The sequence below is a fragment of the Oreochromis niloticus genome, linkage group LG15, assembly GCF_001858045.2.
Source record: "Oreochromis niloticus isolate F11D_XX linkage group LG15, O_niloticus_UMD_NMBU, whole genome shotgun sequence".
NCBI lineage: Eukaryota > Metazoa > Chordata > Actinopteri > Cichliformes > Cichlidae > Oreochromis > Oreochromis niloticus.
The window spans coordinates 17581945-17608221 of NC_031980.2; the positions used below are offsets into that span (position 1 = coordinate 17581945).

General features: G+C 41.3%; 2 protein-coding genes across 4 annotated transcripts in view; both read left to right on the plus strand.

The window, feature by feature from the left end:
• Nucleotides 1-8491, plus strand: part of LOC100707619 (dihydropyrimidinase-related protein 5) — a 28557-nt gene extending 20066 nt beyond the window's left edge. For both annotated transcript variants that reach the window (XM_025899170.1, XM_025899171.1), the window contains 11 exons: nucleotides 421-579; nucleotides 2235-2414; nucleotides 2497-2565; nucleotides 3046-3090; nucleotides 3174-3249; nucleotides 3341-3497; nucleotides 3637-3778; nucleotides 4515-4657; nucleotides 4765-4972; nucleotides 5721-5898; nucleotides 5991-8491. In XM_025899170.1, the coding sequence (XP_025754955.1) occupies nucleotides 421-579; nucleotides 2235-2414; nucleotides 2497-2565; nucleotides 3046-3090; nucleotides 3174-3249; nucleotides 3341-3497; nucleotides 3637-3778; nucleotides 4515-4657; nucleotides 4765-4972; nucleotides 5721-5898; nucleotides 5991-6076 (1443 nt within the window). In that variant the 3' untranslated portion in view covers nucleotides 6077-8491. The remainder of the gene's footprint in view (nucleotides 1-420; nucleotides 580-2234; nucleotides 2415-2496; nucleotides 2566-3045; nucleotides 3091-3173; nucleotides 3250-3340; nucleotides 3498-3636; nucleotides 3779-4514; nucleotides 4658-4764; nucleotides 4973-5720; nucleotides 5899-5990) is intronic.
• A 3629-nt stretch (nucleotides 8492-12120) lies between these two features.
• Nucleotides 12121-25105, plus strand: LOC100707355 (microtubule-associated protein RP/EB family member 3). 2 transcript variants are annotated; one of them, XM_003446245.5, is made up of 8 exons: nucleotides 12121-12248; nucleotides 16304-16370; nucleotides 19071-19198; nucleotides 19281-19426; nucleotides 20013-20172; nucleotides 21733-21863; nucleotides 22641-22787; nucleotides 23996-25105. In XM_003446245.5, the coding sequence occupies exons 3-8, from the start codon at nucleotides 19078-19080 to the stop codon at nucleotides 24062-24064; spliced, it is 774 nt and encodes a 257-aa protein (XP_003446293.1). In that variant the 5' UTR covers nucleotides 12121-12248; nucleotides 16304-16370; nucleotides 19071-19077; the 3' UTR covers nucleotides 24065-25105. The 2 variants fall into 2 exon arrangements, with proteins under 2 accessions (XP_003446293.1, XP_025754919.1); XM_025899134.1 differs by having other exon boundaries at nucleotides 19074-19198.
• The last annotated feature ends 1172 nt before the right edge of the window (nucleotides 25106-26277 follow it).

Genomic DNA, 26277 nt, shown 5'->3' on the forward strand with positions numbered 1-26277 from the left:
TGTACCTGCTAAATATATACAGAACTTGTAAGTTCTGTATATTTATACAGCACCCATGTTTGTACGTGCAAGTATTAAAAAATTAAAGTTATTTTAAAAAGCCTTATCTCTCTTTCTGTGTCAGGCTGAGATATTTCTATAGAGAGGGCAAACCAGTGATAACAGTACTAAGTAAGGGCATTTAGACTGAGAACAACACTGAAAGGAAAATGAAGCAGTGGCTACAAGAGAGTCAGTGCAATCAATAAAGAGCAGACCATATGATGACGGAACAACAGTTGATAAGGAAGGACTATTGTCACCAGACAAACAGAGTCTGTGTTGCACATTGGTGTTATTGTCCTCTTTCTAATCAGTCTTTCTTTTCTCTTATTCTGCCCCCCTCTCTGTCACCCCTGGTCACCCTCTTACCTCACCCAGGCGGCTCTGATGGGTGGTACCACCATGGTGATGGGTCTGGTTCTGCCTGAACAACACTGCTCCCTGCTGGACGCCTACGAGAAGTGCAGGGCTCTGGCCGATGCCAAGGCGTGCTGCGACTATGCTCTGCACGTCGGGGTGACCTGGTGGGGAGCAAAGGTAAATTTAAAAGACGAAACCACTAATAAAGAGTTTGGAATCACGTTGGTAGCATATATCATTATTTATTTTTGTGCTCTTCTGGCGTTTATCATCGTTGAATGAATAATAACGCAGCCAGCCGTTTGTGGGTGAAATGTGTAATGACCTAGATTAAACCCGCACAAGAACTGGGTTAACACACGTGCTCAGTGGGCACATTAGACAGATTCTATGAGTCAAGGTGCCTCATTCAGCCTTTGGCTTTAATGTCTGTCCTACATCATCTGCTGACTTTGTGTATGTGCCCAATCTCATTGCATATTGTTAAAAGTTTCATGCCAGAATGAGGTTTAATACAACCCCTGTCCAGCAGAAAGCTTTGACTGGTAGTCATTCTTGTTTAATAAATGTCAACAGACAATGTTTCTTAACACATTTCAGGGGGTGTGTGGTATAGAGAGAGGACACAAAGGGAGAAAAACAAGGGCGAGCCAGTATCTAAAAAAATCCATGGAACAATAACCCAACAGAGCTTGGGCAGGAGAAAGTGAGCCTAGGTAGACAGTCCAACAAAGAGAAACTGAAAGACAGCTAAGACAGGGGACTAATTACACAAAGACAAAGCTGAACACCAGTGAAAACAAGCAGGGCGGGGCAGACAATAATAAAGGAGGGCAAAAGAAAGGAAAATCAAACTAACACAACACAAGAGAGAAAACTGACTACCAAAGTAAAACAAGAACATGAAGTCTTAATTTATACTTTTATTTATACTTATTTATACTTTGAAACTATGTCGAGTCTGCATCGTAGTCTATCCTAGTGTCCAACACCGTCATCACCCAAAGAATAGTTGGCAGAAGGTTTCTCTCTTTGAGTTGATTTGGACAATGATGACAGAGGTAGCTGAAAATATGTATCAGAAATTGTGCTAGTCACTGAAAGGCTGCATCAGCACGATGTGTGGTTGCAATTCTAGTGGAAGTGATGTGACAGCATAGCTTTTTCAGAGGGCTTTACCATACAGTGGATGATCTACAGCATAAATTAACCCAAATGTATAAATCCTGCATAACACTAAACAAGGTGTCAGGGACAAGGAAACACAGAAGGAACAAACACACAGAGGAGGCTCAGTCCACAGACAAGGAAACACTGCAGAGAGAAACAAGAACAGGAGAGAATAATAATAATAATGATAATGATAATGATAATGATAATAATAAACAATACACAAACTGTCATGGGCTGTAAAAGTAGATGAATCATTATGGAAGGAAGTAGTTTTGCTCCTTTCATCAATACTCCATCATGACTATGACGTGACCTTTACGGCCCATTCACCGCAGACCAATTCAGCATTTTAAACACTAAACTGTGTAGTTTCCTTTTACTGCTGTTTGAATGAATGAAATGGATTCTTCTCAGCGGGGCTGTTATAGTCACCAGTGTAAAGGCAGTGTGATCTCATTGTGGCAGGTTTCCAAGCTCATTTCATGCCCCACAAAACAAACAAACACACACACACACACAGTTTCTCTTTCACTCCATGCCCGCATTCCCAATGCCCGATGCACTAACTGCCTTTACATATATAAGCTGAAGCTTTGCAAGCACTGAACTGTAATCCAAATACATGACTGCTGACCCTGAGACCTCTGAACTGTCCTTAGGTACGTAATGAGATGGAGACCCTGGTGAGGGAACATGGAGTGAACTCCTTCCAGATGTTCATGGCCTACAAAGACATGATGATGCTGCGGGATTCAGAGCTCTACCAGACTCTGCAGACCTGTAAGGACATCGGTGCCATTGCCCGAGTCCACGCTGAGAATGGAGAGCTGGTGGCCGAGGTGCAAAGACAAATTTTTTTTTCCTTTGACGTCAAAGTGAAATCACAAACCTGTTTTAAAATGAATGTGTTTGTGTTGTTAGGGTGCCAAAGAGGCTCTGGATTTGGGCATCAGTGGGCCGGAGGGAATAGAGATCAGTCGACCTGAGGAGGTAAACATGCAGTGGACAGAGGGGTGGGGGGTTTCAGGAGGTAGCGGTCGTATCCTAATCTAAAGGTCAGAGGATCAATCAGCTTCTGCAGTCTACAGTGGCACTGAGCACTTGGACTTACGCCCAACACATCGATTAGAGTATGAGCGGGTGTGATATTAGACTAATGTAGGAGTAAGTCAGTGTGGCTTGTAGTAAAAACTCTTTCCAGTCTTGTTATGTGAAAAAGCACTGATAAAAGTCTAAAACATAACAGTGGAAAATAAAACTGTTTTCCTTTATGTTCCCTTAAAATGCTGATAAAAATTTTGAATATTAAGTAGGAATATTTAGGGATCTTTCTTATAAATATAAAAAAAAAAACAAGTAATCATTGTGGCCATGAACTTTTTTTTTTGGTAAGATATTTGCAATAAATAATAAGATGTTTACTTATTAAATTTGTTATTTTGTGATTTTACTCTGTCTTCTTGTCTGCAGCTGGAGTCTGAGGCCACTCACAGAGCCATCACCATCGCCAACAGGGTAAAAACATTTTAATATCAAGTCTGTGTGCAGTTATTGATAAATACTTAAAGGACTGATTAAAATCTTTTGTGTGACCGCAGGCTCGCTGCCCAATCTACCTGGTAAATGTGTCCAGTATGTCTGCTGGTGATATGATCGCTGCTGCTAAGATGCAGGGTGAGCTTACTCCCCAATAAAGACAAACTAGCAGTCACCGTGACGATGGAGAGGATGAAAGCTGACTTCTCTTCACTTTATATAATTTCAGGTAAGGTGGTCCACGGGGAGACTACAGTTGCTCACGCAGTGCTGAATGGGATGCAGTATTACCACCAGGATTGGGCTCATGCCGCTGCCCATGTCATCATCCCTCCGCTCCGTCTCGACCCAAACACACCCAGCTACCTCATGGGCCTGCTGGGCAAGTATGTGTGCTGCACTCACATCAGCATGCTGTACTGCTTCGAGTAAACTGATCGCAACAGCAGCTCAGTGACCGGCAAAGGTGCCGTGGATAAAAACGCTCCTCTAAACTAAACGTGGATATCCTGTTTCCTGTTTCAGTGACAATCTGAGCGTGGTGGCATCAGAGCACCGTCCGTTCAGCACCAAACAGAGAGCTTTGGGCAAAGAGGACTTCACCAAGATCCCTCATGGAGTGCCTGGAGTCCAGGACAGGATGAGCGTCATTTGGGAGAGAGGGGTGGTACGTACACACCTCAAACGCTCACATAAAAACCTGAGATCAGCCATGAACTACACAATTTATCACCCACAACCAGTGGACATGGAAGTTCTTAAGTCTGTTTTGACACCATGCTGGTAACTCTAAGTTTTCTGCACGCTTTGACTTTATTTTCAGTCTGTGTTTGTTTTTGAGGTTCAGTCAACAGCCAACAAATGAGAAAGTGAGGATTGAGCCAGTTAAACAGAAATAAAACTTTCTCATTAAGTTTTGTTTCTGTTTATAAAACTTAATGAAAAGTTTGAAGCTTATCATAATATGACAAGCACTGCCGATATCTTCTACCATTAGCATCTACATGAGGCTCAAAGCTTGTATCAGTTACTGTGCCAAGATATTTCCTCTACTTCACAAACTCAACAGCCTGAGAGATTGCTCAGTTTTATTTCCAGTTATTTGCAATAAAAATAAAGTATTTCTCCAGTGAATGAACTCATACTGCGCCATCTTGAACTGCAGCTGGTGATGGATGTTCATGCTCTGCTCTGAAGGCTCTATGAGAAAGACCACTTTACCAGCACATGAAATAGATCTTCTGCTCTAGCTACAGTGGCCATGCAGCCATGGAGTTGGAGTTTGTCCAATACTGGGATGAGATTCTCTCTGGGGAAGCAGCTGAATGACATCATGATCTACCACAGTAGCAACAGAAATAAAGATTTTTTGTGTGATCAGATGGGCTTTCTGTATTTTTAAGGTTACAGGGAAAATGGATGAGAATCGTTTCGTGGCGGTGACGAGCTCCAATGCTGCAAAGATCTACAATCTGTACCCGCGCAAAGGCCGCATCATCCCCGGGGCTGACGCTGACGTGGTGGTCTGGGATCCAGATGCAACAAGGTACACAGCTGTAAATAAACAGGAATCACCTTTATTACTGGACTCAGCCCGAAGCATACGGACACACATCCATCACTTTCTTTGTGTGTGTGTGTTTGTGTGTGCAGGACAATCTCTGTGAGCACTCAGGTGCAGGGCGGAGACTTCAACCTGTACGAAGGGATGCGTTGCCACGGCGTCCCTCTGGTCACCATCAGCCGGGGGCGTTTGGTGTGTGAGAACGGCGTGTTCATGTGCGCCGAGGGGTCCGGAAAGTTCTACCCGCAGCGCACTTTCCCCGACTACCTCTACAAGAAGATGGTGCAGAGGGAAAAGGTGTGTTCACTTTCATCACGTTATTAACACTGATTCCAAACCTGCCTCTGTGTGTTGTGAGTGTTTCCACTGATAATTAAAACTCCAGGGCAGGACAGTGAGATCCAGGCTGAGCTCTGCTGTGTCAGCCAACAGCAAACCTGCCACAAACACTCCCATCATGATGTGACTGACTCCACCGATCTGACAGCCCATATAAAGGATTTAATGCTCCTGCTCCCTGTGGAAGCCAGCAGTGTGTTTTCCTGCTGCTGCCACTGTCTGTGAAAGCCCCCCATCCCAGCCTCTCTACTCTGTTTGCTTTTAGACCTTTTTATCTCAACTTATTTAAAAAACTTGTGACAAAGTTCACATTCAAAAGTACAGAAGCTGTTTTTATAAGAACTTATATTTACAGTTCAGTTCAGTTTCAGGTAGATTACAGAGTGAGTATGCTCATTTCTAGTTTCAGGACACATGTTTTAGTACAAATAAAAGTACTTGTGTCTTTTAGTTTTTAATTCATTTTAATGATTTTTGTGAGTGCACAAGATCTTTTTATTTTTTCTAGTCTAGCTTTTATTTTAATTCCAGTTTTTTTCAAACCTTGTTTTAGTTTTGTGTTTCTTAAGTGGAATTTAACTTAGTTACTTACATGTAACAAATTTTAATCAGTATCAGTCTTACAGCACCAGCACAACTGGCTGTTATTATTAGGTTTAAAATGGCTAAACATCCTAATCTTACCTCTCACCTCATCGTGTTTCAGACTCAGGCTTACAAAGGGGTGGACAGGGATCCATACTCTGGTGATGTGGCCAAGGTTGCAAACACCATGAAGAAGGAACTCGGTTTGGGCCCCATAGATGGAGAGACGCCCAACAAAGCCTGCGGTCGAGTGCACTCGGGAGTCCGAGACCTTCACGAGTCCTCTTTCAGCCTCTCAGGTGAGCTCTAATAAAATCGTCCTTGATTATGGTGACGTTACACCGAAGTCCTCGATCAAATTTAATAGTGCCATATGTGTTTTTCCTTTCAGGGTCTCAGGTTGACGACCACATCCCGAAGAGGTCCTCGGCTCGGATCCTGGCCCCTCCCGGCGGCCGCTCCAGTGGTATCTGGTAACCGCTGGTGTTGGAGCTTCATCCGTCCGAGCCGCCGTTTTTTTGTACATTTCTGAACAACCAGAAAAACTGCACTGATTTTCAATCGCAGGATAAAAATTAAAGATGGCAAAAAAAATTCAAGCACGCGTCTGTGATTGGTGACGAAACGCTGATGATCAGAGAATCTAATCTGTGTCTTAATTGGAGCGACTGCTCTGATCGAAGGGCTGTCTCTGGATTTAAATTGTTCTGCCAAAATCGAGCTGATCATACTAACTCTGATAAAGTCTGCTCATTATCACCCTGCCTGTATCGTAAACTGTGAAATGTCAAAACCAGTACAGTTTTTGATGGTTTGAATTGAAGTGATGTCGACCGAATTATTTAAAACTGTATCTATTACACCCCCCGTCTCACACACACACACACACACACACACACAAACAGACGTACACTGTAGACACCATAGCTTTAGACTCATGTGAAGATGTGTGTGGGTCCTGTTTGTGGTTACACCGCCCACTTGGCGTCCCGCTGCATCATGGGTTCCTCAAACAGTGTTTTTGTTTTTGATGAACTGCGCCGTGTGGTGATGAAATCCAACTGCTTCAAACACCGTGTCCTCGTAAAGATCCACTCTCTGAACATCCCCGCGCTCTCACTGCCTCTGACTCGGTCACATGTCCCAGAAACATTCCCACCTCACCCGCAGTTATGGAAGAACTCAGCCTGTGAGCTTAGCTGGGATTATAACTTTGGCCCCAAATCTGGTCCGCTGTCCTCATCTCAGGGGTGTCTGTAGAGCTCACAGAGTGCATGAAGGGAACAAAAACATGTTATTTAACCTTCGAGTGACCGAGTGGAGTCATTTATGTGTGACCTTGTTGTATTTTTTAATTATAAAAATGTTTCCCTCCAACTTTTTTTTTTTAATTTTTTTACAGAAATTGGTGCGCTGAGGATAATGACATTTTTTAACATTAAAGGCTTTGATTTAAAATCATCAATTAATGTAACATCCATGTCTTTGGACTGTGGGAGGAAGCCCACACAGGCACAGGGAGAACATGCAAACCACACAGAAAGGCCCAGCTGCCCAGGGAATCTGACCCAACATCCCTTTTTTTCTCCCTGTGAACCAGTGGTGTAAAGTAAACTCTCATACATGGCAGAAACAGTAGAGTTATGATAAACACAAATAGATCCACTATTTAAAAAAGCCCTCTTTAATAAAATATATGATCATGACTTGATCGTACAGGTGATTCAAAAGTTTTTTTTAATAGTGGCCGAGTCCAATCAGGTGATTCGGTCACTGAAACGTCTCGGTCGCTTGAGGGTTAAACACAGAACATGAAGGTGTGGAGAAAACTTAAAAATACTCATTTACTCCAGGAAGTCCTGTAAACATGAGTCCGTCAATACATCCTACAGCCTCTTATTGCTCTCTGGGTTGCAGGTTCAAATAAATGATTAAGCCAGCGTCTGAACATGACTCAAACTTGAGTCTATTTTCATGCATTTAAGGCTCTGTTAAAGCTGCAGGACGCTCTCTGTGGCTCTGACTCTGACTTTCTCTTTTCATTAGACCGTGAGCTCCAGCACAGACACTCTGTAGTACACAGTAATAATATGGGATACATATTAATAGTAGGAAAAATGATAATAAGGGCAGCTTCCTAGAGAGAAATGTCAGGGACAAGAAAAGCTACCGTTGTGACTCTTTGAGGCAAAACAAGTAAAGGGCATATTTTGGATTATGTTGTGTGTCAGCTCACTGAATATTTTCTGTGCATACTAATGAGCCTTTGCACACTTTTCACATTGCAGTCTGAACACACACCAAATAACTGAGACCTCAGAGTGAGCAGAAATCAAAGAGTGTTGCTGAGACTGAGCAGCACATCGTGGACCAGCTGTAGGAACATACAGCGAGATGTTTCCAGAGCAGTGAGTCTCCACAGAGCAGGACGATTGAGCTGCACAGGCTGACGATAAACCACTACTGATCCTCTCATTCCTGCCTACCAGTATTATATTTATACATGATCACGTCTTGTTGTCCGTGCACTCTATATATTTAGGATGTTTGTTTTTCTATTCCTGTTCAAATGTGCCAACGTGAATCACCTGTGCCACACCGACACCCATGCATGAAGAGCACCACATGAACAGGTGAGGAGGAGGAGTGAAGCTCCCTCCGATCACCGTAGCTTCACACAAACTGGTGCTGTTTTTCTACAATTACCTACGACGACGGTGTTGTTTTACTGTTGGATGGTTTTGTTGTCCTGAAGGCGCTGTGGCGGCTCAGTGGCTGTGCGTGTTTGTAGATTCGCATTGTGTTGGGAAGTGAACGTGTTGAATCTGTAAGTGGCTGCTTGTTTCTTACCACAAGAATAACAGCAAAAGAATAAAGTGCGAAAAAAGGAAAGATCTGTGTCATGTGTCTTTTTTTATGTGAATGTTTTAGGTCAGAGTTGTTGATCTCAACTTATTGATCTCTTAACTGGAGCACTGTCTGCTCCAGATGTGCAGTATAAATTCCCACGGTGATGTACTGCCATAAATGAACCTCAAGTTACTTCAATAACCACAAATGTGCTTCAGAGGACAGAGTTCTACCTGCTGTGACATAACATGTTACAGGAGTCCTCACCCAGAAAAGAAGATTTTTCCTCCTCATAACCTCCTGAGAAATCCTCCAGTGAGCAGCAGTTTTATATCCACACCCTTCTTACTAACTGCTGCAGCAGAGTGGCATCCAAGTATGTGTGAACAATAACTAATGGGGTCAGCATGCAACACACTGAAACAGAAACACCATTTACATGGAGATACGTAGAAATGGCATCCAGTAATACTAGTTAATCTACCCGTTGTGTGGCTGTCTGATCACATTCATCTCACAACCAAACATCAACGAAAAAAAAAAAGTTTGTATGCTTTCACTTTTCTGTTCTAGCCTTAATGTCTGAATACATGTTGGTTGTCTGTCATGCTCAGTGGGGGAAATTATTTAATGGTTGGAATCAGGTTGAGTTTAAGTGTTTGTAACATCCTGAAATATAAAGGCCATGGCTGTCCAACCAGATTTAGCCATGACAATGTCCATGGCTGTCCATGCTTGGTGGGTGTTTTCTAGAGACACTGCAACAGGTACTACAACAACACCAGTTTATTATTCTTTTGCTTGTTTTATCAGTACATCTATCTGAATTGTATTCTGCCATGGTAACAGCACTGACATTACTGAGTTAGATACAACACATACTCACCTGAGTCAGGACGTTCGATCTCCTGTGCACCATTTTTTGGTAAATGTTGTTCAGTGAGAAAAGACAAAATATATATATATTTTATTTCTGGGTAGAAGCACTAGTTTTTGACTTGGAAGTACTCTGATTTTTGATGCTGAAGAAATGCTGCATCATAATAGGAAGTCATGTTCTCAAAGCGTTTTGTGTCTTCTAAAGTTCAAACGTCAGACACACATTGATACTTTGATTATATATCTGTGGTCTTTCTGGCATTGTTTACCTTTGGTGTCACTCTTCTGTTTTCAAATTGACTTTTTAATCCTGACTCTCTGTGCTTTCCAGCCTGGGTAATGCATCCATCCACCCATCCATCTAGTCACGATATCACTCTGTGCCTATCCGACTTTGGGAACTTTGATGACACTGAGAAAGCAACACAGCAGAGACCAGTGGGTCTGCATTTCAGAACATGCAGAAAAGATTACTGAATAAGTGCAGGTTCTCATATCCACACTGTAATATACTATTTCCCCTAATGTAGACTGAGGCTACGTCATTAACCCTTTGACACATTTCAACAAGTCTTTCTCCGTCTGCATGAGCTGATACGTGTATCAGATTGCAAAAACTTTAATAATCCTTTCAGGAAACTGGCTTTATGCAAGGTGCAAATATATAAAAAGAAAGTTATGTATGTCTGTGTTACTAGAGGAAGGAATGCTTAAACAACTAAGCGAAATGGCAGCATTACATTCAGAGGAATGTAGAGAAACATCCTTAATGTCTGTTATCTGTATTATACTGATAAATCTCAGCGTGTAAGTCGTGAAGACCTGTCTTGGTCAGGGTTTAGTGAATCTGGGCTCATGTTAAACAAACACTTTTCACTGTATTTTGTGACACTTGATAATACCAAAGATGAGAAATTGTCGTGAACCAGATGAAAAAGTACTTTAATGAGAATAATCTGTTCGCTTAGCATCAAAAAACTCTTAATGTGTCACGGTTTGGGATGTGGGGAAGGAGGACCCAGGCGCGGAGCTCTGTGTGTAAACAGTGCGTTTATTTACAGTATATGGAAAAAAACAACAATAAATCCCCGTGCTCTCCCCTGACTCCCTTGTCGTGTCTTTCCCTGAAAAGTCCGTGTCTTTGTGCTCTCCGCTCCCGTGTCTCAGCACTCCTCGTGCTGGCTGCTGTCTGGCGCTCCACACTTCTCCTGGGGAAACAACAGAAGCAGCCATCAGGACACTTTACAACTGCGGGGATACACACACTAACTTTACTAAGCTGAAGACTAACATGGAGTCTCATGCAATGATCCCGCGTCGGTGGGAGCTCCAGCACTCTCCTAAATAGCTCCCCCGACGAGCCCTGATCAGCAACAGGTGTGTGGCAGGAGCTTCGGGTGTGACCAGTCCTCCAGCAGGACCAAACCCATCAGGCCTGCAGGTGCTTGACATTCATCCTACAGCCAAACACATACACACACACACACACACACACACACACACACACACACACAGAGACACACCTGCCTATATAGAAATGTGGACACAGAACAGCAGCACAGTATCACCTATACATATAACAATATAATTCATAACTGCTCAGGGACCCTGGGTTCCTGACATGATGATATGAAACATGATGGCTCACAGAATCTAACAATGATAAAGTAGCAGGAGCTGCATTCCTGGGTTTAACTTCTTTCCTTGACACACTGCTGATTGCCAAATTGAAATGGTATAGGTATAATTTCTCAGATCTGGATCTTTCTATGATGAGAAGCTTTCTCTCTGGCAGAAAACAGAAAGTGTACTAAGTTTGCCTCGCTTACTTCCTGTTCTCTGTTTATGCAAATGACCTGAAGCTCTTTTTAAACAGATCTTGATAATGACTTTATAATGTATCACTAATCACTAATCGCTAATATCTATGAGGAGTTAAAGAATGCATGGAGAGATGAATCACAGGCCCTGAGTCAGTGGATAAACGACAAAAAGGTGGTTTCAAAGAAATTCAAATTTAACCATTAGGTCATTGATATTCATCGACTCCTCAGATCCACACTGCACTTGAATCTGATATGAATCGGTTTAATCACATCAGATTTTTAGGAGCTCTAATACAGGACCTGCATTTTTCCTGGTCGGACCATTTTAACATCTGCAAGAAAAAGCCTCTGTTGACCAGCACACCTTGGGTTTCAAGTTGCATTTGCTAGGGTGTACTACGTTTGAGTTATGGTTTGCTGAGCATTTTGATGTTAGCTTATGTTGTGACAATCGGTTTTTGAGTGTTCCCTCAGGCAAGCTATGAATTATGTTTTTTTTCCTCTCTCTTCCTATTCATGTCTATAAACTGGGAATAAAGGATTTCAAACCGGTCCAGTGATTACCTGAGTTTTATTCTTCTGGAACTTAACAGCATCCCTGTGATGTAATAGGAATCCTTGGGTTTTAGTCATCATTAGTACAGACCTGCTTGTTACCAAATTAACATCTTATAGTTTCTGATATCCATCTCTTTTTGTGATAAGAAATCAATTCAGTCAGGTTAAGAATTAAATTGATCTCTCTTATCCTCAAACTAAAATTCATGTGTGTTAACGTCCTTCAGACGACCACTTATACTACGCTTATATGGGGTGAATACAATGTTTAAATGCCACAGTGAGCGCTTCTTCCAGAAAAAATACTGTGGCGCAGTCACGCTGCTAGAGTCCGTCTCCATCATGGCCGCTCAGTGGACCCAGTTTCACTGAAACTCCTGTAAAAATTTATACACTGCGCCGCACATGCGCATTGCTGGTGGCTTAGTGGGTCGCAATCTCGCGCAACTTGCTTGGGCGACAGTCGGGGTTATAGCAACGGAAAGCCCATCAGCACAAGCAGCGGGACGGCGGAGAGAGAGACGGCGGTAGCCTCAGTAAGTAACAAGAACTTTATTGAAAACGGCATTCCGCACTGCCCAGTCTGTGCTGTCTGACCGACTGTGTGACTCTTTCACGGGATAAAGACTCCAACCGTCCCGTAGGTGACAGCCAGTCGTTGGCTGGTAAGGTGCGTGTGTATTATCGAAAAGGCCTCCAGAGGGGGGTAACGTTAGCCTGGAAAAGTCGCGCTTTCAGTTACGCTCGGATGTGTTAAAGTTAGCGGATACAAGTTTGGGGACATTAAATAAGCTGGAAAAATCCGCTTATTTAAAACAACAGTAGCCAAACACCCACGGAGCCCCACCACAACAGGCGGGGGGTGAGCAGTTAGCCGGGAGCTAGCTGATCGGTCTGAGCAGCGCTGAAACGGCTGTAACGTCAACTGTCAAAACACCGAGCCGTGAGACCGAAGTTCAGCCATTAACTGTCCAACAAACCATGGTTTATAACTATTGCATTACCACACTTTTTATAGCCTGCGTAGATCAAACTATAAAATGCAAAATTACCTCTGCTGATAAAAAAATGAAGTTTTTATCAGATTGAGACCCTTATCTGATTAAAAACCTGTTGACAAAGAGCTCTTTATAACCACCACAATATTATTTCAAACTAAGCAGAAGTGTCCTGTAAAAGTCTGAAATTATTGTTAGTTAATTTTAGTTATTACGTCTTTTAATTAGTAATATTGTATTCTGTTAATTATTGTTACTGTTAGTTTATTTCCTGACAGTACGTCAGACTTTACGGAAAAAAAAGAAAAAAACTATCACTTTATAGGTCAATCTATCAGCATGATTTATTAGTAGCTTCATAATTAACACTATAAATGTAAAATAGAAAAATATTTGCTAATTAAAGCTTTACAATAAATGTATGGGTTATATTAATAAAAGAAAGAGAGGACAGCTGTTGTCAGCCTACCAATGATTTATTTTACAATAAATCTGAAAATGTATCAGGACAAGCTAAGCAAGTTTTTACTAACAGCCTGTCACAAAAAACACATAATTTCTTTAGTTGGAGCTGTGTAAAATACCAAAGATAACATAAAACGCATAAATAGTATTTTTGCACCAGCAAGGTGATTCCCAACGAGGCTTTAGCTTAAAACTTGGCATATCTCACCATGGTGTGTGCAGTGTGTTTAAAAAATAATAGTAATAATCTGAGATATGCCAACTTACAAAAACTGGACTGAAAATTAGTGGCAGTGGGTCTTATTTAGTAATGAATTAGAATTAGGAATTTGTGTTTCTGATCATCATCAATAAATTCAAAAGAGAATGAGGGGAGAGGTACAACAACGAGTGTCTGCAGCCATCTGTACAACATGGTGGAGACTGTCATGGTTTGGGCTGCATTTCAGTCAGTGGTGTTGGAGATTTTGTTACATGTAAGAAAGGTATTACAGAACCATTTTTTAACACTGAAAAAATTGCCTATTTTAAAACAGCAAATTATAGTAATAAAAAAAATTATCTGTTGTTGATTATTAGAGTTTTCTGCTGGATCAAAATGGTCCTTTGGTGATTAGTAATTGCACATGAGATAAGTGGCAGGAGTGAGCAGCGGTACAAACTGAGCAGTACAAAATTTTTGAGTGGCAGTTAGTACAGTATTGCACAGAATAAGGTTTTTTTTTCTTATTTAAATACTAATAAAAGTGGGGTGACCAGTGCAGAGTGTAGTATGTACCTGTGAAACTGTAGGGCAGCTTCTGTGTGCGTGCTGTGGAGTGTGGTGTTTGTGTTTAAGTTTTGTGGTTGAGGCGAATGGCTTGGTGGTAAAAAACAGTTTTTAAGTCTTGTAGTCCGAGCAGACAGACTCCTGTAACATCTGCCAGATGGTAACAGGGAGAACAGCTGATGTGCTGGGTGGCTGTGGTCCTTGATGATGCTGTCTGTTACCTTATTTGACTATAGTCTCTGAATTTCCCATGTTATTTTGACTTTGAAAACCAAAAGTGTCTTTTATAATTGTTGATGTGGTTAGTTTGCCTGTGCGGAAAAATCTCTGATTTAGTTGCAGAGCTTTGATCTAAAATTATTATATCATATTTATTCAAGTGTTTATTTTACAATGTTTCAGTGCTGCTGGGTCACACTCGTTGGTCTGGTTACACTTTTTATAAGCATATTTTTTGTCCATATTGTAGAGAGTCTCCAAAACTAACATCACACAAAGCAAAACAGTCAGGAGCTGAATAATGTTACATCACTTTATTGCTCAGTGAGTCTGTACTCACGTTTTGATGGTTTTTAAATTAATCTGAAATCTATCAAAGTGTGTTCCTATCAACATAAAGTGCTAGTAATAACATTTAAAAGAACACCCAAATTTATTTTTGACTTAAACAAGTGAAATAATTGCAAAAACAGTTGGCTGTTATGTGTGGATGGTGTTTGGAATTTTCTGGAAATTACAATTAAAATAGAGGGGCGATGTCAGGGGTTTTTTTAGGTTTGAGTTGGAAATTTCTCTGGAAACTTCAGGATAGTTTGCTTCCTGCATTTCCGTACCTTATACCCTGAATATATAGTACCTTCCCCCACTGTGTATTAGTGATGTCTGAAAACAGCTCAAGATTATGCCACAATAGTTAGAAAAAAATTGTGATATTGATATTTTTGATGGTATAAAATAAATCAGAATAATGTGTTGTTAATGCTTGTAGCTTGCAAGCAACAGCATTTATACGTGTGTGCAAATGAAGATAATTTTCTTTCCTTCTTTTCCAATGAACTGCTGTCATTGATGACACATTACCTAATCTGAAGTGTGAATCTACTGAAACAAGGTGCCAGCAACAGCAGCATTTTGCTGCATTAGTAGTGACACAGCAATATCAACAATGACACAGCATAAGTCTAATGTCTAAAGTCTAAAGCACAAAAGTTGCCTAGTTAGTATCTTCCCTGGAAAGATTAAGTAAAAATATATTATAAATTTCCTTGGCTTAAAAAGAAAAGAATCACTGATTGAAAAGAATCTATCAGTGGATCAAAGTCCAAATGCAAACCTGATTGCTGTGGTTGGATCTAAGAGAACTGTGTATAGATGAATGCCCACAAAACACAATGTACCAAAGCAATGTTGTAAAGAAGACTTGGCCAGAATAAAGTCAGACAGAAAACAACTACTTCAAGTGCTGAAAGTAGTTCTACAGACTATTGAATCACTGAGTGTATTTAGTTTTTCACAGGACTGCACAGACTCCTGAGAAAACTTTCTTTTTCACATCACTGCACGTTGTCATCACCTGCCAGTCTGATCCAGAAAAAAGGTGCTAAAAACCTACTAAGTTCAAAATCCATGAAAATCCGTGTCCTTATATGACCTGAAACTTGTGGCCAGCTTGGGTGTTATTTTAGCTGTGCTGATAAAAAATAAATACAGTTGTGAGTTGTTGTAGTACCTTGTCACCCTTGAATAATTATCCTGAACGGTCACAGTGACCTGAAAGTTGTTTGAATAACTGTCAGTTTTGCATCATGGGTGGGTGAAAAAGTCATAGAGCAGACTTGATTATTTAACTGCTTAGAGTTCACAGAGTAGCTGAACTGTAGTATTTTATTTGAGGACTCTTTGTTCAAACACTGAAATACTAGAATATCTGGCAGATTCACTGGCTGCAGTCAGGAAGTGATTGTTCAGCACAACATCTTGTATTGTGTTTATTTTGGAGGCCGTCAGCTCACAGGAAATGCTGTGGTATTGTTGGATTTTTCCTTATCTCACCTGTCAGTGTGATGCGTCCCTCCTGGGTTGGTTTTTATGTTTGTCTGATGCACCTACAGGCGGTCTGAACTGCGATGGGCAGAGCATGTTGAACCTGGGCTAACAGGATTAACTGGGCAGAGATTAGAGGCCCGGCCTCAGGTTTTCTGTGGCATGTCCCTCTGTAACCCTGGCAAGGGGTAAACCTCCATGACCTATTTTTATGGTTTGCAGTTTATGTATTTTCTTGTTTTGCATTCAGTTTGGTTACCTTATGTGAAGTATAAACTGTACTGATACTGAACATGATACCGGTTTCTATCTCCAGGTCTTTGTATAAGTGGTCAAGCAAAACCCAGTTCTCAGCAGTACGCACCAACACACACCCAGCACAGGTGAGTAAATGTGTGTTCCCGTATGTTTTATTATAAAGCATGCAAACCTAAATAAACGTAATAAAACATGAAGATAAAGATGTAATAGGTTATTCAAAATTACCAAATGGTGATTTTGCTGTCAATCAAAAATCGTAAACATAAAAAAAAAGGTAAATAAAATAAGAAAATAAAAAAGATCATGAATTTTCTGTCATTTAACATGCTCCTTTTTGCCATTATGGCTGTACAGCATTAACTGCATACACATATTCTTCATTGTGTGGAGTCACTTACTTTTAGAATTAGAATAGAATAGAATAGAATTCAACTTTATTGTCATTGCACATGCACAGGTACAGGGCAACGAAATGCAGTTTGCATCCATCCAGAAGTGCTTTAGCCATGATATAGATATATTACAATATATATTAGCAATAATATAGATATGTAAGTATATTACAGAAATGGGTCTATTATGGTATGTTATAATGTACACGGTATGAAGTATGTTATGAATATTCTATAACTATAAGTATGTACAGGCTGTAGTGAGTACAAGCTATGTACAGGCTATGAACAGGATATAATTATGAAAAAAACTATACAGAATATGAAATAAAAAACTATACAGAAATATGAGATATACAGTTATACAGAAATGTGAACTAGGCAAGTTATAAACAGTTGTAGGATTAAAAATTATTGTATGTACAGAATGATTATTTACACAGAACTATACAGTAGTGCAGTTAAGATAAGTGAGATATAGGGCTGTGCGATATGACCAAAATCTCATATCCCGATATTAAGACATCTATCGTCCGATAACGATATAAATCACAAAAATGTAACATTTTCTGTAAATTCTGTGAATGTCGGGCAGCTCGACTTGCGTGAAGTGTTTCCAGCTGGGCGTCGTGTACCTGGAGTCGAGTGTTTTAACTGATGCATGAAACGATACATTTTTAGACACAGGTTGTAACGGCCGCCGTTTTCTTTGTGAGTATTTATTACACAGCGTGCTGCGGGGAAAAGCCTGTTCTAACGTTTGAGTCTAAGGTTTATTTTTTAGCACCTGACGGCTCTTTTTTTGCTTCTCATCCGTAAATACTCTGCATCTTTCACGTGATTCAGTTTATTTTGAAAAGTCTCAACAGGATCTTGAGCTGTTGCCGTAAACAGTTTATTTTGCGACACCACGAAACAAACGATAGCGTAAAATGAAACGATAGACGTTTTTCTATTGTCATCCGATATATATCGTTATATCGAACACCCCTAGTGAGATATGTGGATAATTTCTACAGAGGCTATATAAAGTGCTAGTGGTTGTGAGTGGTGGTTCAGTCCATGTTATTATTGTGTGTTTGAGGATACGGTTGTCCATTGTGTGTGTGTGTAGGTGGTTGTGGGTGTGTGTATGTTCAGTCCATGAGTTTAACGTGGGTCAGATGTCAGGAGGCAGAGTTCAGGAGTCTGACAGCTGTAGGAAAGAAGCTGTTCCGGTACCTGGTGGTCTTAGTCCGGAGGCTCCTGTAGCGCCTCCCAGAGGGCAGGAGGGTGAAGAGTCTATGTGATGGGTGACTGGGGTCTTTGATGATTTTCCCAGCCCTTTTCAGACACCGCTTCCTGTAGATGTCCTTTATGGCAGGAAGTGGTGCTCCGGCGATGCGCTGGGCAGTTTTCACGACCCTCTGCAACGCCTTCCGGTCCGAGGCAGAGCAGTTCCCGTACCAGACTGTTATACAGTTGGTCAGGATGCTCTCGATGGTGCAGCGGTAGAAGTTCACCAGGATGTCTGAGGACAGGTGGTTCTTCCTCAGAGTCCTCAAGAAGAAGAGGCGCTGGTGAGCCTTCTTGACCAGCTTGGAGCAGTTGGTCGTCCAGATGAGATCCTCGGAGATGTGGACACCCAGGAACTTGAAGCTGCTCACACGCTCCACAGCCATCCCCTTAATGTGGATGGGTGGATGTGGGTCAGCATTCCTCCTGTAGTCCACGATGAGCTCCTTGGTCTTCTCAGTGTTAAGCAGCAGGTTGTTTCTGTTGCACCACTCAGCCAGACGATCCGCCTCCTCCCTGTAGGCGGCCTGATCGTTGTCACTGATGAGGCCAATCACCGTGGTGTCATCTGCAAACTTAATGATGGTGTTGGAACCATCAGCAGGTCTGCAGTCATGGGTGAAGAGGGAGTAGAGGAAAGGGCTCATCACACAGCCTTGTGGTACACCGGTGTTCATTGTGATTGTTGCTGAGCAGCGGTTATCCAGCCGGACATGTTGGGGGCGGTTGGTCAGGAAGTCCAGTAACCATTTGCAGATGAGGGAACTGATGCCCAGGTCTGTCAGTTTCCTGATGAGTTGTGAGGGTTGGATTGTATTGAATGCTGAACTGAAGTCTATAAACAGCATTCTGGCGTAGGTGTTGTTGTTGTCCAGGTGTGAGAGGACAGAGTGCAGTGCGATGGAGACTGCATCCTCTGTGCTCCTGTTCTGGCGGTATGCGAATTGGTGGGGGTCCAGGGAGGGGGGGAGACAGGATCTGAAGTGTGCTAAGACCAGCTGCTCTAAGCACTTAGTGATGAGTTACTTTATATATAAACAAATTTTCATCGATTAATCAGACTTATGTGTCAGTGAAAAAAGATTGTCTGGAGCCTTCAGATGTTACACTGATGTTAATATCTTTACATGTGCTTGTGTGTATGTGGGTACCTAGCAGGAGGATGGCGGTGAATGTCTACTCCACCTCTATGACCATAGAGAACCTGAGTCGCCATGACATGTTGGCGTGGGTGAACGACTCTCTGCAGCTCACCTACACAAAGATCGAGCAGCTGTGTACAGGTAAACACACACTTCTCGAGAAAAAGCTTCAAATTAAAGTAAATGTTTTTCTTGACTTTGTGCTCCTGTTCTGCTTTTTCAGGCGCTGCTTACTGCCAGTTCATGGACATGTTGTTTCCAGGCTGCATATTACTGAAGAAAGTCAAGTTCAACGCAAAACTGGAACATGAATACATCCACAATTTCAAGGTCTTACAGGCTGCGTTCAAGAGAATGAGCGTTGACAAGGTGGGAACAGGGAAACCAACTGCTGTTTGTTCTTATTATCATATCTGTAAAAGTACTTTTATATTAGTTCCTATTAAAACTCACTGATCTTAAGTGGTGGTGGTGGCTGTAGGTCAGGAGGTAGCGCAGGTCAACTACTCATCAAAAGGTTAGTGGCTCAATCCCTGGCTGCTCCAGCCTACATGCCGAATAACCTTGGACTAACCCTAAGCTCTTAGAGGCATCCATCAGAGTACGCATGTTTAAGTAGAAAAAGCATAGCTAAAACGGCTTGGGTGAAGTTGTATATAAGAACCACTCTGTTTTCTATTTAAGTCGGTACAGTTAAAGTACTGTGGCACAGTCTAAATTGTTTTTAACTGTACTGTAGATAAAGTTGTCTTTAAAGTTGTCATTCTATTATTATGAATGTGATTTTTTGGGGGATCATTTACCTTGACTGAAGGAAGCAAGGTGATAACACGCAGATCATCTTAAAGATGACTGCTGTTACCCCAAAATGACAGTTATTGGAGTATCTAATCCCAAGAATCCCTTTTCTGACATTTCAAGAATGTTTTTCTCCTGCTATTTAAAAACATTTCAGATCATCCCGGTGGAGAAATTGGTGAAGGGGAAGTTCCAGGACAATTTTGAGTTCCTTCAGTGGTTTAAGAAGTTTTTCGATGCCAACTATGATGGGAAAGAATACGACCCTCTGCTGACACGGCAGGGCCAGGAAGGAACGCCGCCTCCACCTAATCCAGGTACAACACGACATAGTCAGCTGTGCGTGAACCTAAACCCTTCATTTTACTTCTCTCACATCTTCATGCTACCACATGCCCACCTCTAACCCAGGTGAACCTATTCATCATAAACCTACCAGACCCACTCGCTCAGGTAACATCCCCTCCATGGAGCATGTGTGTGTGCAGTGTGTTACTCAGTTTATGGAGTGCTCTATCCTGGCTGGTTGTGGGCAGCACTAGGGGCTCTGATTATCTGTCTGCCAGCTCCTTCCTATTAAGTAGTTTGACTCTCATATTACAATTTTAGTATTTTTTCTGCATGTACAGCATTAATAATATGAAAAACTTTAAGGAAATATTCAAGACTGTAGGTCAAGCTTCTTGAATGCAGTATTTTTCCAATCTTTGAAAAATGTTGCATTCGTAAAGTTATTGTCCTGTTTTGGTGAGCCCATGTGACTAGCCTCAGTTTCCCATTCTTAGCTGACAGCAGTGGTACCCAGTGTGGTCTTCTGCTGCTGCTGTAGACTCGAGGTTCAATGTCTAGGCATTCTCTCTACCATGACATCGAACATCAACAAGGCCTTTTCATCCAGAGAAGTGCCGCTGACTGAATATTTACCCTTTTTTAAGGCCAGTTCCTGTAAACCCTAGAGATTGTTGTGAGGGAAAACCCTAGTAGATCAGCAGTTTCTGAAATGTGTAATTCTGAAATGGTATAACAGCCCATCGACCACCAACAAACATGTCATGTTCAAAGTCACTTAGATCATCTTTCCTCATCATTTTGACTCTTAATTTAAACTTCAGCAGATCATGTCTGCATGCCTAAATGCACTGAGCTGCTGCCATATGATTGGCTCATTATTTTTTAGCATTAATGAGCAGTTGAACTGGTATACCTATTGAAGTGGCAGGTGAGTGTATGGACTTTAATTCTGAATCAAAGCTGTTAAAAATCAGAGCTGCACTGCCCGTGTTCTCTGAGGTTTGGTATTTTGTAGTGAGTCACAGCATTAAAAACAGAGGCGTACTAACTGACAGTAATATGCCTCAAAGTGGATCATTATGTGGCCTTTAAAGTATCCTGAATACAAATGGGAGGATTATGTCCCAGCCCTCCCCACAAAGAACCATTTGCCAGGTGAAACAGGAAACACATTAGCCAGTCATGCTGTTTCACTGATGCATGCACAATATAGTTTCATGGCAGTTTGTGGTATCTACATGCTATAGTAAAAATGTGTACTGTTTCCTTTTCTTTGGTTTACTCAGTCAATATTATGAATTAGCATGGCATGTGTTCAGTGCTCTCATGAGATTCACTGAACAAACACCACTCTGGATTGAGCCATTAAGAGATGTGATGTTTTGTAAAAATATAACTTTCTGGGGGATAAAAAGGATCTTAAATCGTATTTTTTTAGCAAAATTACCAAACAAGATATTATCAAAATAGCTCCTGATTAGTAAACTTACGTCAAGAAGGATTTTGCTCTAAATACTCAAACATACTTAGGGGCTGATGAGCTAAATAGATGTATAGATATGTAAACATGTGCTTCTTTCATTTAGGCCCCATGAGAACATCTCCCACAGCACCAAAGAGTGTCCCCACCCCGCAGAGGCAGATAGCATCAGCCCGCAGGAACCCTCCTGTGACGCGTAATGGAGGAGACGCTGAGCTCATAGAGCTCAACCAGCAGGTACCGCTGCCCTGATAACTTTTCAAGAAAACCCTGTAAGAGAGGTCTTGTGCAGCTCTCACATCAAATCTGCATAATTACTCAAACCCTTCAGCATTAATGAAGTTGGTAGTGGTTTGGAAGCTTCCCAGATTTCTTTTTTCAGTGTGAGTACTGGTGCTGGATTCTGATTACTACTCTTTAAGAGCCAGCCCACATTTCTGCTGATCTGCTCTGTGACACAGCGTCACTAACAGACCCTGGAGTACTTTTGGATGGAAAGCTCTTAAGTCACTCTACAGTTTCCCTCTGATAGCTACACACATAAATAGTTTCAACTTTGGGCATAGAAATTTTGTGCTGCCACCTTTTTGGCAGTGGAACCAGTCTTGGAGCTGGTTCCTTGTTTTAGTACCAGGACTGTGTTGGTGGGAACTCTCCCAGTAAGAGTGTTACAACAATTTAACTTTGGAATGTTTTTCTGTTTTTCTGTTTTTCTGACTCACACGAGTTAGGCTGAAAACACTGAAAAGGTCTGATATGACCAGACTGACACAGGTCATGATGGTAAAAACAGGACTGACTGAACAAATCTTCATATCCTGTTAGTTGACTGTGGACGTTATTACACAAAATTTATATGTACCTTTTTTCCTTAAAATGCTGCAGCTTTGTGAGCATGTTATGATATCATATCTTCTGTTTTGTGTCTTCTGTTTTTTTGTTTTTACTGTTGAGCAACATTGTTGTTTCAACTGCCTCCCTCATCATGTTTTCCACGGTTGTTTCTGTTCATAGTTGCTCGATCTGAAGGTGACCGTAGACGGGCTGGAGAAGGAGAGGGACTTCTACTTTGGGAAGCTGAGAGACATTGAACTCATCTGCCAGGAGAACGAAAACAACCCAGTTTTGAGCAAAATCATGGACATCCTGTATGCTACAGAGGTAAATACAGGCCAAAGTGTTTACTTACATGCAGCAATTACGGCACAGACCAGGAATTTGGGGGGGGGGGTGGACTGGTCTCAGGCTTTCATAAAATATCTTGAGATATTACAAGAAATCAGACGATATGTGTATTGGTTGTTAGAACATTTATTTCCCACAGTATTCAGATTAATTCCTTATCCCCTGACTTTACCGAAGGCATCACATATTTATGTCATTGCAGCAGGTGAACATTTGAATAGTCAAATGTTCACCAGCCTGCATTCAGAGTTACGTGCTCCACACTGCTTGCAGTCATGCACATGTTCCCAGGTAATGAGCCAATTATAATTCCTTGAATTCCTGATTATGGAATTTTAAACATTTTAGGCTGATCTGAGCCATGAGCAAAGTCCAGTTTGTTTACCTTGTTTGATCACTGTGACACGGTTCATTTGGATTCAGGCAGGTGGTACGATGCTAACAGTGGCTGAGCATAGACCTTTGACACATCTGAAACTACAGCTGCTTCTATGACATAATAATAGTAAGACACAAGAGAGGACAGCTTGTCACTGCTTCCAAAAATGGCTCTAATTAAACCACAAGATGCATAAAATCACAGACCTTCTGTGTTCTCTGTGAGTGCTTTTCAAGCACTCCCCAAAGCTAGCAAGTGTGAGACAGGAGGGGTGAGGTGCTGGGACAAACTCAAGAGTACTCTGGTACTCTTTGTTTCTTTGTTAAGTGTATTATGAGTGGAGACCAGCGAGGGAGTGGAGGTGGGTGATGGTTGTACTCTCCACGGTACAAGACCCCATGTCAGAATGATTCAAAAATTAATTATACATTTATTTAAAGTGTGTTTGTAGTATTACAAGGAAAATCCGATATTCCAGCTGTTACTGAGAACCTGCCGTACGTATCTCATGATTATTCTTCGATATGGCTGCATTTTACTCATTTTTGTCATCCATCACAGCATTTTGCAGCCTTTACCTAAATCTGGTTAGATTACCACAAAATTAGAAATCAGCCTGTCAGTAAAGCAATAAAGCACCTCAGTGAGGTACAGAGACATCTGAGTGAACAGCTGTGTCTTGTAACGTATTGCTGCAAGGAGGAAATCTTTAAAAATACTGAGATTATGAACAAATGTAGAAAAGAAATTATGAAAGATGACCTGCAGCTGGTAAAGCCTGAAACACTGTTCTTATCTTTTCCAGGAGGGATTTGCACCACCAGAAGATGATGAAATTGATGAAGGAGCACGAGGAGAACATGAGGAGTACTGAACTCTTCCTCTCCTCTTTATCACTGTCATCACCCCTCCACCTCTCTTCCTTTAATCTGACCTTAATTGCCATTTTTGCCCCTTTTTGTTTTCCCTCTAATTAGTTTACGTTTAGAAACTCCCCTTACTTCGCCTGTCTTGTCCACGGCTGTCCATCTCACAACATCTTTGTAGTACAGCCTCACTTCCTTTCCAAACTCTTACTAGTAAAGGACGCTTAACCCAGAAAGGTCTGGACTCGGACGCAGCAGCCTGGCTTGGCTTACTCGATTTGTTCTAACCTGATGGGACAACTGTACTGCGAGGCTTCTCATCCTGCTGGTGTGTCGCAGGTTTATAGTTAACAGCAGTGAGATGACAAACAGCTCTGGAGTGCTATGAATCTGTCTGACGAGGCAGGTCACTTTCTCCCATCATGCACTCTGATTGTTGACCACACACAGACACACATATTGATCAGGGTTCTCTGCAAAGTTTATACATGAAACCACACAATGTTTTCCACATAATGTGATCAGCTTTAGAAGATTTTGGCTGGAAGTGGCTCAAAGTGAGATTATAAAAAGGCGTTAAGCCTGTCCAGAGAGCAGCATGCACGCTGCACATGATGACACATGTGAACGTTTAGCCCACAGACATATCACAGACTCTGAAATGCTCACATGTACGTCGTAAAAAAGTAATCATTCTGAAGTAGAAGCATCACAGATATGTTTTTATTCATTAAGTCGTCCCAGCACAGAGGGTTTGCTCATGAAACTGTCCAGACAGCTTGTTTAGGAGCCATTAGATGTATTTATGTTTTTATTTATTTATATTTTTTAATCTGCTCTAAACAGTTTCTGAAAAACACAAGATGTGGTTTTGGATTTGTAGAAACTGAAGGTCTTGCACTAAATGTAGCAAAAAAAGCTGACTGAAATGATCCAAAATGCCAACATGCAGTGACTGGCTATAGCCAGAATGACACAGAAAGATGCAATTTTATATTTTATAGATTTGTTGAAAAAGACTTGGGTTTTTTTGTTTCTTTTGCATTGAATTCTTAAATTTAAACTTATTTAAATGTCAGGCTTTGAATTCTATCAATGAACAAATGTAAAAAAGAAGACTATAGACGGACACTACTAAATACTAATGTTTGACCGTTTTAATTGAGTTAAACATTTTAGCTGCTATCACTACTCTTCTGTTGCCGTATTTAATTGAATTTTCATAAGCTGCATAGCGTTAACACAGGGGTCCTCAATCCCAGTCCACAAGGGCCGGTGTCCCTGCAGGTTTTAGATGTGTCCTTGATCCACCACAGCTGATTTCAATGGATAAATTACCTTCTCAACATGTCTTGAAGTTCTCCAGAGGCCTGGTAATGAGCTAATCATGTGATTCAGGTGTGTTGACCCAGGGTGAGATCTAAAACCTGCAGGGACACCGGCCCTCGTGGACTGGGATTGGGGACCCCTGCGTTAACACACCACAATGGCTGCCATGGAACTAAAGGTTTGGTCTTTTTGTAATTGACAGCCAGGCTGAGTGTGATTGCCATTAGTTGGATCAGTCTGAGAGAAGAGAACATCAGACCCTCTCTCACCTTGCCACAGCAGCCATGTGATAAACTTGCATCATTTGGACTTACTGCTGGAATGAAATAAAGCTATGAGGTTCAAGAAAAGTAACAGAATTCATCACTGTGTGCTGTCTGCTTCCCTGCTGCCATATTTTTTACATAGATATGGACTTTATTTAATCACACACTGGAGAAATTCCCTTGTTATAACAGCGCAAAGGCACAGGAAAAATATGGAAATTAGAGACATATTAGAAAACAATAAAAATAGAAAAAAATAAAGAAGAAAAAATAGTGAACAAAAAAAGCCAAAATACTGTACTATGCACACATGGTTACTATATACAGTAAAATACACCAGGATTTTACTTTTTTATATCTACATAAAGTGCAGTAGGAATGATAACAATATACATGCATTTTTAAACAGTATTTCTCCTGTCTGGGTATGGTACAGCCTGACTGCTGTCAGGATGAAGGACCGTGATCAGTCCTACACCATGGTTGTTAAGTATACTACTCAGAGACCCCACAGTCTCATGTAGTTCCTGTTTTTTATTCATTAGGAGCAGCATTTTCTATTTACATCATTTTTGCTTATGCAAATCAGCAGCATACTGATCACATCACACCCACAACAGTCAGAC

Coding starts and splice junctions, on each gene's coding strand:
- LOC100707355 (XM_003446245.5), top strand. CDS start 19,078: ATGGCGGTGAATGTCTACTCCACCTCTATGACCATAGAGAACCTGAGT. Junction 19,427..20,012: donor AGAGAATGAGCGTTGACAAG/GTGGGAACAGGG, acceptor AAAACATTTCAG/ATCATCCCGGTGGAGAAATT. Junction 21,864..22,640: donor TCATAGAGCTCAACCAGCAG/GTACCGCTGCCC, acceptor TTCTGTTCATAG/TTGCTCGATCTGAAGGTGAC.